Source organism: Schistocerca serialis, chromosome 3 (genome assembly GCF_023864345.2).
Source record: "Schistocerca serialis cubense isolate TAMUIC-IGC-003099 chromosome 3, iqSchSeri2.2, whole genome shotgun sequence".
NCBI classification, from domain to species: domain Eukaryota; kingdom Metazoa; phylum Arthropoda; class Insecta; order Orthoptera; family Acrididae; genus Schistocerca; species Schistocerca serialis.
Window position 1 is genome coordinate 718,242,764 of NC_064640.1, and position 14,487 is coordinate 718,257,250.

The 14,487-nt window shown below is 40.8% G+C and overlaps 1 protein-coding gene across 1 annotated transcript in view; it reads right to left on the reverse strand.

The window, feature by feature from the left end:
* The window catches only part of LOC126471124 (CLIP-associating protein 2-like), a 156,001-nt gene that overhangs the window by 111,346 nt on the left and 30,168 nt on the right, over positions 1-14,487 (reverse strand). The window contains exons 10-11 of the mRNA XM_050099205.1: positions 9,728-9,795; positions 9,430-9,576 (exon numbers count right to left, since the gene is read on the reverse strand). Of these exons, the coding sequence (XP_049955162.1) occupies positions 9,430-9,576; positions 9,728-9,795 (215 nt within the window). The remainder of the gene's footprint in view (positions 1-9,429; positions 9,577-9,727; positions 9,796-14,487) is intronic.

Sequence of the window (14,487 nt, forward strand, 5' to 3'; positions counted from 1 at the left end):
ACATAAAGATTTCGTGCAGTGAGATACTTGCAGGGCAACTTATCAAGGCACAAAGGTCTATGTGCACAATCAAAACCTCTGACGTGCTCTAAATGTAAACAAATTGCAACTTTGCAAGAAACTGCATGGAGTGTGATTGCCATGCACAGAAAGAGAGAAAAATTCAGGAAAACAAGAAACGGCACACAAAAGCTTCATCTGGAAAAATATTGATAATCAATAGAAAAAACAGAAATCTGCTTGTAGAGCTGGAATGCCAGGAAGGAGCATGAGATTTCTGGTGGACAGTGGGGTACAAATAAGCCTAGTGCGGAGAAGTAGCTTGCACGACAGCCGAAGGGGTATCCCAACTGACACTATCAGGAACTGGGGAACTGCTAATATGGGTGCAATAGCACTCAGACTATCAACACAAAGCATTGCTTCCATGATAGGGGAACATGTGCATCTTCTGGTTGACAGGCTGGTAAGCACAAATTTCTTTGATGAAGGTGGGATCATAATTAATTACACCACCAAAAACCTGTGGATCCACAGGGAACAGATCAAAATGAAGACAGAGCAAGAGTGTGAACTCTGTGCAGAGCGTAACAGGAAAGTCATACCTCTTTCGGAAGAGGCTCGGGCATGAAGCAAAATGCGCAAAGAAATGCAAAGACTAGGAGGGACAGAAAGCAAACTGTCAAGCTACCGCAGAAGCAAGCAACAAGGATTGCCAAAGAGAAATGAAAAGTGATATCGAAAGACAAGAGCAAGTCACAAAAAGGCTAACAGTAGGGCCTCAAGAAAATATGTGCAGGCTGAGAAGAGAGGCAAGCAGAATGTGAGAGGCTATCATTCCTGAACATATGAACAATGGTGTCTATCTGCCTGAAGTGTTGGTAAAAGTGGATTCAGGGCAATGCATAACGAGTAAAGTGAATACTAAAAATGAGAGAGTATCAGCAGAATTCTCACTGCTTATAGCGGAAGCAGTACCCGAAGCATCAGCATTACGAACAAGCTACAGCTAAAAGCATGAATAATAATGCTGAAAGAGATAATCCAAGTTAGTAATTTAAATGCAAAACAAAAAGCAGCCACTACCAAGATACACACCACATATAGCAACATTTTTCATTTGCTAAGAGACAAGTTATCTTCCACAGATATCAGGAGGTACAAAATCAAACTGCTACCGGAAGCACAAAGGTAAAGTGATTTGGTCGCAGCTCTATCAGATATGACAAGCACAAAAGAAAAGTGTGTGCAAATTGTTGCATATTGAGAAAGTACAGTCTGCCAGCTACCAGTCTCAAATGAACGTAGCACTAGGAAGGTCGCTTTGTATGTTAAGAGAGAGGATGCAACATTGTGTAAATAGAGCAGAAACAGATTGGGGCAGTTAGGTTCTGAATATGGTTTCCTATTACAATATGACTATGCACACCACAACTGAATATACTCCACATGAACTGATTTTTGGAAGAGAGTTTAACATTCTGGGATACTACAAAAGGGTGAGACCAGTGGGATGTATAACTTTGATGATTATGTTGCAGAACTAAAAGAGCATATACAAGAGAGACACTGATGTGTAAGAGAACAAAATGCGCAATGCGAGATCAAGAAAAATGAGTATTACAATGAAACACAGAATCCAAAGCAATTCCATTTTGGTGATAATGTTATGTAGTTTGATAAGGGTGCACAACAAGGTACATCGCATAAATCAGATACTCGTACTCAATGGTGAGGTCCGTACACAGTGCTATGAACAAAGGGACCTAACGTAGTAATCTGTCAAAAATGAAATAGACTCTTTACCATCCATCCAACAAACTGAACAAGTTTTTCTAATATTAGTTGGAGTGGAGCAAATTGGACAACAAAATGAATGGAAATAAAAGTTCAGTTGGCATCCAGACTGTACTATGACAACATGAGCAAAGTACAAATTTATAGTGTAACTTGGAGAATAGTAAGTTATTTCACTCTGCTAGAGCCAAAAGAGTAATCTGAGCAAACTGTAGTTCTTGCAAGGCAAGCAGATGAATTCTGTAAAGAAAGATTGACAGTACTGAACAATGGCATGTGGGAAAGACTGAAAGAACACAAGGTTTAATTAAACAATTAGCACAACATGAATCACATCTCAAGAAATGAAGAATCTTGAACTTTGTGGGCAAAGTCATGTAAAATCTTGTTTGGTACGTTAGATGAAGACGATGCCACTTACTTTAAGGAGAAGGCAGATGTGCTATAAGGGGAACAAAAACAGCTGCTCAGACTTTTGAAGGAGCAAATAATGACAGTCATAGAAACTTTAACTGGTTTTAATTGAACAGTAATCTCCACAGTAAAAAATGAAGTAACTATACAGCAGGGAATGAAACAGTTAAGACAACATGTAACAAAGTACAAAAACAGAGCTGACAGAGGGTTGCAGAGAGCAATTTTGATGACTGTTAACGAATAACTTTACAGCTTACAGGTATTTTCAACGAATTAGGGTGGTAATATGGTATGTTAATATCAGCAATGGTAAACACTCATAAGGATATTCTGTAACTGCATCTGGTCAATCCAGTTCACATTGTAAAGCACTTAGAACTTATTAAGGGGTATCAATGACAAGAGGTTACCTGTCACCCTTATGTCAGATAGCAGGTATCTACTGATCAGAGCTGCTGACCTGGATGTTTACATTGCGGGAACATCTTAAGCTATTTGTTAAACATCCTATTCGCAGAAGACAATGGGTTTGAATTGTGCAGAATATGACAGATGCCATTGGAACTGGATGGAACAAAGCATTTGTTTCTGTGCGAGATGCTATACAAAATATCCGACAATTTCACTGTACTAGTCAAACCAGTATGGCATTCTGATGCTGGCTGTCCCGAGGTACATGTCTCACAAACAATCATGTTGGATGAACATCCGCAACTGAGCATTATACCAGAGGTTGAAAATGCCGCTTCAGTTGTAAAGTTCTTTCATTATCACACAACCGGTTTCGGGCTCGTATAAGCCCATCTTCAGATGTCATAACTTGGTGCTGGGGCCCCCAAGCACCGTGATGGACGTGTACTAGGCGCAGTGTGCTACCTATCAGCGTAGAACAGGGAGTAGCAGATGGGAAAGAGGAGGCAAACTGGTTCATATGTAGCACACCATGCCTAGTAAATGTCCATAGTGGCACTCGGGGGAGGGGGGGGGGGGGAGGGGGGGCGCACCAACAAGTTACAACACCTGAAGATGGGCTTATAAGAGCCCAAAACCAGTTGTGTGATAATAAAAGATCTTTACAACTGAAGCAGTATTTTCACCTTCTGGTACATGTCTTAGTTACTGTGGAAAGAAAGTTGCATCATCTTTGACAGATGCAGTTGTGCATTGTAGTGGTGCATGTCAGGACATGTTTCAGTGCTTCTGCGAATTGTCAAATGAATTATGTAAAGAAGCAACAGATTTGCACCAAATTCTGTTTCAAGTGCAAGACATCTGCAGCTGAAACCCAATGCATGCTGACAGAGGCATTGGGTGAGACTGCACTGAGTCAAGCAAGAACATCTGTTTGGTTCAAGCACTTCAAGGAACACAGAATTTATGGAAGATGACAAACATTCTGGTTGACCGTCAACATGCACACTACTGGAAATAATCATGAAAGTGCATGACGTGATTCACGAAGACCGAAAGCAGACAATTCACAATGTTTATAACGGACTTGGGCTGTCGTACAGTAAATGTGAATGAATTCTAGCTGATGAGCTAATGCAAGCTGAATTGCAGTGAAGTTTGTCTCTCGTCTTCTCAGAATCAACCAATGAAACGTCAGGATTCAGACACGCACTGAGCTGCAAAAAAAAAAAAAAAAAAGAGAGTATACAAAATTCTTATCCAGAGTCATAACAGGTGATGGATTTTTTGTCTACAGCTATGAACCTGAAACAAAGCAGCAATGAACACAATGGAAAACGCCATCCCCTCCAAGGCTGAAAAAAGCTCGACAAGTTCACAGCAACATGAAGTCAATGTTGATCATCCTATAAGTATCGACATTCGAGAACTGTGCATAAGGAGTTTGTGCCACTGATCAGACTGTCAACAGGCCATTTAACTGTGAGGTTTTGAGGTGGCTGAGGGCCAATGTTCTGCACAAACAGCCAGACTTGTGGAAAAAGAAAGTCTGGATGGTGCACCATTACAATGCACCCATGCACACCTCGCCTGTTGTGAAGGAATCCCTGGTCATGGTTTGCCACCCTCCCTGCTCGCCAGACTTACCCCTGTGTGACTTCTATCTGCCCCTGAATATGAAAATTACATTGAAAAGGTGATGTTTTGACTTGAATTAAGACATCCAGGTGCAATCGCAATGGCTCCTGAACACATTTCACTCTGCGGATTTCCAAGAGTGCTTCCAAAAAAAGGGGACAATAACAGGATCATTGCATACATACCCCAAGATGACTATTCTGAAGGTGATGGAGGACATTAGGATGTAAGTATAGTTTTCTGATTTTCACAATGAAATTCTCAGATTTTTGGGTATCACCTCATACACTGCACCAGAAAAGGAGCTACTGCTAACTGATGATGCAAAATGGCAGTATGCGAAGCTGAGTAGTGAGCAGCCACATTGCAAAACAGTAGGTTAAAATCTCAAAATCAGTAAGCAAGTTGTTATACTTTTATTTACGTATGTCCACAAGTTGTGTAAGGATAAAATGTCACAACTTGTCCCAAAAATCCTGAAGTAATTAATAGTATTAAATGAAAGTCTGTGGAAGCCACCAAGTAATACAATGGCTGTTTGTTGCCCCAATGGAACTAGATATTACCGTCATCTATCATGATGGTAAGCCCACCGATACTGTAATACGAGGCATAGGAAAGTTGAAATTTCTGGGCAAACGAGATGGATGCACTGCTCAAATGATTATTCACTCTAAGTATGTAATATGAACCAATGCCACCAGTACTGACATTGTACCTAATGCATGGAAATCAACTGCTGCACTGTAAATAACAAAAATTAAAAATTACAGGAATTTACACCCCAAAATCATTAAACTCTGGCAAAGTTAAAAAATTTTAAGTTGAGTGGTTTTTTGGTTTCTATCTACTTCACAAAACTAAATTGCTTCTGAGAATAATAATAATAGGTGCTCTAAACGAAAATCTAAGGCTGACACTTGAAATTTACACTTTTGTAATAAATTTTGAATTCCATAGCAAGAATGACAGAGGAGATAGCGGTACTGTCTGATTAGAACTAAATACACAGTTTTTGAGAAAAATCTTAATAGGGATCAGACACAGGACCAACCAAATTAATTAAAAAATGGGACTGACTATGTTCGTAACAGAAATGTCTCACAGTCACAACCTATAAGGAGCGATCACAAAGTTTCCGTTTGAGGGTGTTACTGCATATGAAATGTAGTGTGCCTCCAATGTGGTAGATAAGCCACGACATGTAGGCAAGGATCAGTGCGGCATTCGTATTTTTCTGACGTGCATACAGTAAATGCAGAAACTTCAACTATGGTGACATTACTACCAAATGCGTCCAAACAGGAGCAATGTGCTGTTATTCTTATCTTGGCTGGCCAAAGGACAAACACCAAACAGACCAATCGGAAAATGAAGAGCTGTATGGGACAGCATGTCAGTTGAAAACCACTGTTGTGAATAGTGTGCCAAAGGGTGCTGCTGCTTCATGATAACTTATGGCCCAATATCGCAAATGTCGTAACACATTAGTTTTGCCAACTCAAATGGTAGCACCTGCCCTATGTCTGCCCCTGGTAGCTGAGTTGTCAGCGTGACAGAATGTCATACCTAATGGCCCGGGATTGGTTCCTGGCTGGGTCGGAGATTTTCTCCGCTCAGGTACTGGGTGTTGTGTTGTCTTTATCATCATCATTTCATCCCCATCGACACAAAATTTATTTTAACTAATCCAGTATTTTATTGACAGCCATACTTACCAGGTTGCCTTTGTATATTTATTTGATCTTTGTACCATAGATCACTCTGAATGAACACCCCAAGATGTTTAACAGTTTGACTGATTCCAGTGTTGCTCTGGTAATATCTTCACAATTGAATAATACACTATGCGATCAAAAGTATCCAGACACCCCCAAAAACATAAGTTTCTAATTTCAGGTTCATTGTTCTGCCACCTACTGCCAGGTACTCCATATCAGTGACCTCAGTAGTCATTTGACCGGGAGAGAGGAGACTGGCGCGCTCCGCGGAACCCACGGACTTCGAACGTGGTCAGGTGATTGGATGTCACTTTTGTCATAGGTCTATACGTGAGATTTCCACACTCCTAAACATCTGTAGGACCACTGTTTCCAATGTGATAGTGAAGTGGAAATGTGAAGGGACATGTACAGCATAAAAACGTACAGGCTGACCTCATCTGTTGACTGACAAGAGACCGCCGATAGTTGAAGAAGGACGTAATGTTTAATAGGCATACATCTGTCCACACCATCACACAGGAATTCCAAACTGCATCAGGAGTCACTGCAAGCACTATGACAGGCAGGAGGTGAGACAACTTGGATTTCATACTCGAGCAGCTGTTTATAAGCCACACATCACAACGGTAAATGCCAAACGATGCCTCGCTTGGTGTAAGGAGCATAAACATTGGACGATTGAAGAGTGGAAAAACGTTGCATGGAGTGATGAATCACAGTACACAATGTAGCGATCCAATGGCAGAATGTGGGTATGGCGAATGCCCAGCGAAGGTCATCTGCCAAAGTGTGTCATGCCAAGAGTAAAATTCGAAGGTGGTGGTGTAATGGTGTGGTCGTGTTTTTCATGGAGGAGGCCTGCACTCCTTGTTTTGCAAGGCAATATCACTGCACAGGCCTACATTGATGTTTTAAGCACCTTCTTGCTTCCCACAGTTGAAGAGCAATTTGGGGATGGCGAATGCATCTTTCAACATGATCGAGCACCTGTTCATAATGTACGGCCTGTGTCGGAGTGGTTACATGACAATGACAGCCCTGTGATGGACTCGCCTGCACAGAGTCCTGACCTGAATTCTATAGAACTCTTTTGTGTTGTCTTGGAATGCCGACTTCGTGCCACGCCTCACTGACCACCGACATCAATACGAATTCCAGCATTACCGATGGAGGGCATCACAAACTTTTAAGTCATTTTCAGCCAGGTGTCCGGATACTTTTGATCACATAGTGTATACAACGAGTTCTCACTGTGAACAAGTTTTCTGTCGAATAATGTACCCTGTACAAAATTCTATGAAGATATTTTTTATTTAATGGCTAGTATGAAAGGACTGCATCAAAGATTTCATTAAGTCAAGACACATGGCACCTACAGCATTCTGGATCCTGCGAATGAGATGTCTGAGATGAATTTTACACCACTAATGTTTATGGAATCAAGTGTTGATTCTCACTGAAGAGTTGCTCAATCTCTAAAAGAATCAGCACATGTTTACACAACACATGTTCCATAATTTTGTAACAAAATGATGTAAGAGATCTATAATACTTTACATCTCTTAAAAAATTGCATCAAAAACTGGAACCTTTTTTCCATCCACGTAGGATATTTGACAGTACATAAACCTACAATAAACTGCTGCTTGAAAATTAGTCTCTTTCTTTTTTTGCACAACTGATTTAGTATTTAATCAATCGAGTAAATCACTGGAGTTTCCTCTCTCAAGAGATACTGATATTGCAATCATCTACCTCTGTATCTATCATTTTTGTAATAATGGGAAAGTGCAACAGTTGTGCAATCTTCTTCAATGAAGCGACTTTAGAATACAGACTTTGTCTTTTGTCAAACTCATTATCACCTTCATTACCATACCATTGCGATCAGCAAATGAGTTGAAGGATGAGTTTATTACATGACAATAAGTAAACCAAAACATCCCCACTTTTTTCCCTTGCAATTTAGCAGATAGTATTTTGCAAAACATCTACACATCTTGTGTAGCTCTTCCATGCTCATTTTGGCTTCATTTAAAATTTGTTTGTATGCAGAGCTTCAGCTGTAACTGGGCATTGCAGTAGAGGTTGAAGATCTCACTATTCAGTTGTAACTTTTTTTATTTGTTTTTTATTATTTTTCAATTCTTAAAGCACGACCTATTTTGGACTCTTAAATGCCCATCATCAGGTGTGATAACTTAGTATTGTGACCTTGAGTGTCGTGATTGATGAGTACAGGATGCAGTGTACCACCAGCGAGTGCAGAGCCTGGAAGGAAACAGAACCTTACAACTGAAGCAGTATCTTTAACCTCTGCTTTTGCAGTAATTTTGTAACTTTGTTATTAGACCCTGGTGGGGACTTTCTAATATGATACATATTGCTCTAAGGCAAATAATGAAACACTTTCACATCTGAATGGCATTGTTAAATTTGGTTTCACAGCATAAACAAAAAGAAAACTTCATATAGACAGTATTACAGCAGAGAAGAAAATTAATTATAATAAGATCAAAGAGATGGATTATCTGTATGCTTACTACAGGCATGATCATTCAATTTGTGCTTAAAAGATTTTGATGACCACAACATTTGTTGGACTGGGCTGACTACACATGGTATTTCCCTCCTGTTCTTGTGTGAATCACCACAAATTTTGGAGACAAAGCCATTTACAATTGCCTGTCGTGTGATTCACAAAAAATCTTTTGCATCAATGTATACAGCCCTTCTCAGTTACTTGTGGGATTACAGTGGAAAACATACTGCTGATACTGATTTCATTCATTTGACCACACAACTAAGTCCACTTGACGACATCAGGGTGCATCTTTTTTCTTTCTATCATCTTGTCTACCGCAACAGGAGTGTGACAGTACCATTTATGTGAATTTATCGATGCAGTGAATATAAGTTACCGCAACAGGAGCGTGACAGTACCATTTATGTGAATTTATCGATGAAGTGAATATAAGGTACTTAGTAATTTTACAAAGCATCAATGAGAGAGAAGAGCGGTGGAGGAAGAGTAAATGAAGGACAACAAAAGAGGAGGGGAGGAATATTCAGATTATATAACCTGTCGATGACGAGGGCATCAGAGATCGAACACATGAAGGGACCACTGAAGGAATGAGAATGAATTTGGCAGCATTCTTTTCAAATTTAGTGATCTAGGAAACCCAAAATCTGAATGGTGAGATGAAAATTTTAATCCTAAATACAGTAGGACTAGGATGGTAAAAAGGAGGAGGAATATGTGTGTGTGTGTGTGTGTGTGTGTGTGTGTGTGTGTGTGAGAGAGAGAGTGAGTGAGTGAGTGAGTGAGTGAGTGAGTGAGAGAGAGAGAGAGAGAGAGAATGTGCACATAGCTCAAATAATTTAACTAAATCTATACAAACAATGTATACACTAAAATAAAACCAGAAACTATACTTACGAAGAGACGCCCCAGATCCTACTTTATGTCGAGCTAAAGCAGCATACTGTGCTCTTGCCTTGGCACGTTGGGCTGCCTGCAGATCAATAGCACTATTAGACCGGAGTGCTGATGGGCCAGGAGCTGAACCTCGACGTGGTGATCCGTCTGCATAAACCAGGATAAATTTGTAACATTTAATACGTTACGGATGAGAGACATTGTTTTGAATGCTATGCTGACTGCTACTTAACAGTGACTACGTCAAAAAGACATTCTTTCAATAGTGACATTTCCTAGAGTACATGTATCTTGAAACTTAAAGCTTTTCGAGATAAATGGAATGTTTCCTGGTTACCATCTGCAAGTATCACATTTAGTGAATCACTGCCAGTGATATACATGCAAGTTAATCATCAGAGAGAACAATCAAATACTTAAAAAATGTAGCTTCATCAGACTGTGTATACTGTTTGGTTAGGGCATTTATTTGTATGTAACACGTTGGTTTTAGCAACTTAAATGTATTTGATTTGTGCTGTGATGTCTCAAAGATTTTCAGTAATTTCTTTCCACAGCATATCTCTCCTTACACTATAGTTGATAGTTGCGTCTTTGCTGTGTGAACAAAACAAATATCTGTGCCTATAATGCTCAGCAATAAAGATTTGCAAAACATACTATATATAAAATATATGTAATTGCCAATGCCCCCCCCCCCCCCCCACACACACACACACAGACAGAGAGAGTCAGTCCTGGTGCTGTGGCCTGACTCAGGTGAGACGTTCACACGAAGTGGAACAAAAAGGACAAGAGGTTTGAAAAACGGGGCAGGTAACAGCTAGGAAAGAATGGCAGCAATGGAACAAGATAGGAATGTGCCACCAGCGAATTCACCCTGAAGCAGAAAGGGGAAGTCCATATGGTACACATGATGAAATAGGAGGAGTTGGTTAAGGGGTAATGGGTGAGAGCCTAGAACAGAGAAAGATGGAAACGACAGAGAGAAATAAGTGGGAGCAGATTATGAGATAGAAGACTCTGACTAAATTCAAGTGTTGGAGAGAGACTGAGGAGGGTTTGGGAGGGAAACCCAAGAGACAGAGTTGACGTGGTTATGAGGAATGTGTTATCTGATATTGAGACCTGAACTTTTTTGTGATCAAATATTATGTTCATCTACATATACATCTACATGGATACTCTGCAAATCACATTTAAGTGCCTGGCAGAGGGTTCATCGAACCACCTTCACAATTCTCTATTATTCCAATCTCATATAGCGTGCAGAAAGAATCTTTCATACAAGTTCTGATTTCCCTTATTTTATCGTGGTGATCGTGCCTCCTTATGTAGGTCGGTGTCAACAAAATATTTTCGCATTCGGAGGAGAAAGTTGGTGATTGGAATTTCGTGAGAAGATTCCGTCGCAAAGAAAAACGCCTTTCTTTTAATGATTTCCAGGCCAAATCCTGTATCATTTCTGTGACACTCTCTCCCATATTTTGTGATAATACAAAATGTGTACTCCATCAGTCCTATCTGGTAAGGATCCGACACCGTGCAGCAGTATTCTAAAAGAGGACGGACAAGTGTAGTGTAGGCAGTCTCCTTAGTAGGTCTGTTACATTTTCTAAGTGTCCTGCCAATAAAACGCAGTCTTTAGTTAGCCTTCCCCACAACATTTTCTGTGTGTTCCTTCCAATTTAAGTTGTTTGTAATTGTAATATCTAGGTATTTAGTTGAATTTACGGCTTTTAGATTAGCCTGATTTATCATGTAACCGAAGTTTAACGAGTTCCATTTAGCACTCTAGGGACACTTCCCACCCACATAATTCAGACAAGCTGGTAGTGGGCTGAGTGGAGTGACACAGATGGTGCAGGATATGAAGCAGCCATGAAGCCAAATGTGTTTTGCTCAATATCATGCTGGCCACAATTTTGCAGTGTCATCCATTCAAGTGAGCAGCTGATGGGTTGTCAGTCCATCATAAAAGACTCTGCAGGCATGTGATGCAGTCCAGAAATAAAGCAGAGAAGACTGGTGTATCATTCTAGTGATAAAACAGGTTGTAAATGGGGAAATCCACTGGCATAGGCAACATTGACAAAGGGCTGAATGTTATGGCATGGCACTGCGACCAAGCATCTCGAAAACAGTGAAGCTGATTAGCGGTTTGTGTGCTACTGTTATGACCATCACTGGAAACTGGTTGGAGGATGGGGAACCTATGAGAAGACAACAAAGTATTAGGACTGGATGGGCATACCTCATCACAAAATGTGGAGGTCGGAGGCTTGGCCAGTCTGTAAGGCAGAATAGTTCGTGTTCTGTGGAAGATCTGATTGCAGACAATAATACTGGTGCTGGTACAACTGTTTTGGAACACACTGTTCAACACACACTTCTGAACATGGAACTTCACAGCAGAAAACCCCTACTCCTTCCCATGTTGCCCCAACAACATCGTCAACAATAATTACATTGGACACAAAATCATTGAGATAGGACTGAGGATCAATGGAAGCACGTCACCTGACTGCCTTAATCATGTTTCTTGTTCCACAACGACTATATTGAGAGTCCACATACATCATCATCCTGTCCAATAGCTGATCAACAGATGCACTGTGTTCAGGACCCAGGCCCATGGGGCAGTACAGTGATATGGGGGACATTCACCTGGGCTTCTATGGGACCTGTGGTAGTAATCGAAGGGACTATGAACACTGGACTACATGAACACTTGCATCTCTCCATGCTTGATGGATCCCCTGATGGTGTTGGAAGTTCCATGCAGCTTTTCACGGATGATGCTGTAGTATACAGAGAAGTTGCAGCATTAGAAAATTGCAGCGAAATGCAGGAAGATCTGTAGCCGATAGGCACTTGGTGCAGGGAGTGGCAACTGACCCTTAACATAGACAAATGTAATGTATTGCGAATACATAGAAAGAAGGGTCCTTTATTGTATGATTATATGATAGCGAAACAAACACCAGTAGCAGTTACTTCTGTAAAATATCTGGGAGTATGCGTACGGAACGATTTGAAGTGGAATGATCATATAAAATTAATTGTTGGTAAGGGGGGTGCCAGGTTGAGAATCATTGGGAGAGTCCTTAGAAAATGCAGTCCATCAACAAAGCAGGTGGCTTACAAAACACTCGTTCGACCTATACTCGACTATTGCTCATCAGTGTGGGATCCGTATCAAGTCGGATTGACAGAGGAGATAGAGAAGATCCAAAGAAGAGCAGTGCGGTTCGTCACAGGGTTATTTGGCAATCGTGATAGCATTATGGAGATGTTTAGCAAACTCCAGTGGCAGACTCTGCAAGAGAGGCGCTCTGCATCGCGGTGTAGCTTGCTGTCCAGGTTTCGAGAGGGTGCGTTTCTGGATGAGGTATCGAATATATTGCTTCCCCTTACTTATACCTCCCGAGGAGATCACGAATGTAAAATTAGATAGATTCGAGCACGCACAGAGGCTTTCCGGCAGTCGTTCTTCCCGCGAACCATACGCGACTGGAACAGGAAAGGTAGGTAATGACAGTGCCACGTAAAGTGCCCTTTGCCACACACCGTTGGGTGGCTTGCAGAGTATAAATGTAGATGTAGATGTAGATGGTGCTGGCATCAGCAGGATAATGGTCCATGTCACAATGCCAGAAACATGATACAGTGGTTTGAGGAGCACAATAGGGCTCCCATGTAGATGTCGTGGCCACTAAATTGCTTGATCCAAATCCGACGGAACACATCTGTGATGTTATCAGGAATCAGCACTACACTTCCAAATAGCCAGCCTGTAATTATGGATATTGCATGTGTTATTTGGTGCCCCACACCTCTGGAAACCTACTGATGACTTCTCACATTCATGCCATGAGGAATTGCTGCTATGTTGTGTTTTACAGGTGGACCAAGATGCTATTAAGCAAGTGGCCCTACTGCCTTGGTTCATTTGCGTAAATGGCATAACTGCTTTGAGCAGTTGCCCTGTCTCTGATGGGGTAAGTTATGCTCATGATAGGCCTGGGATAAAATATACTGGATGGGTGTATGGAACATATTCTGCACCTGAGCCTTTCACAGGTATATAACCCAAGTAGTGTGAGTGTGCATGTGCATGTTAAGGTAACAGTCCACTGAGACAAAAGGGCAGCTCGTTTTGTATTATCACATAATATGGGAGAGAGTGTGGCAGATATGATACGCGAGTTGGGATGGAAGTCATTAAAGCAAAGACGTTTTTCATTGCGGCGAGATCTATTTGCGAAATTTCAGTCACCAACTTTCTCTTCCGAATGCAAAAATATTTTGTTGAGACCAACCTACATAGGTAGGAATGATCATCAAAATAAAATAAGAGAAATCAGAGCTCGAACAGAAAGGTTTAGGAGTTTGTTTTTCCCGCGCGCTGTTCGGGAGTGGAATGGTATAGAGATAGTATGATTGTGGTTCGATGAACCCTCTGCCAAGCACTTAAATGTGAATTGCAGAGTAATCATGTAGATGAAGTAGGAAACACATTGAAGCACTGCTACAAGGCAACTCTCTCACTCGGTTGATATCCTAAGAGGATTCCATCAATCAATTTCACCAAGTAAAGTTCCAATATTCCATACTGAATGTGGCCTCTATCATTAAAATAAAAACTGAGTGAATGTACATTCTATCCCAGCTTTGTGTGCAGATTTGCCATATTAGCTAGCAGCTGAATGATGTTACATGGCAACATGGGTACCTGAAATGTAGACATTTGTAACAATACATAGGATTACGGATTAATGGCTTTACTTACAGCAACAAAAGACTACGTCACCTCCGGTAAAGCCCTGAATATCTGACTAAGACTAATATATATGTATATGAGGTACCGCGGTACCCCAGAGGCTGCTACCTAATGGAGATTTGTTTTGCCTCAAGAGTCACCCATGACATTAACATGTAGCACATGTTGAGTAACTTATTTTAAAATATATTTTAAACATATAAAAATATTTTAAAACAGAGTTCGATGATCTCAGTAGTTAAACTCACATTCTGTGAGAAATGACATTTTACTAT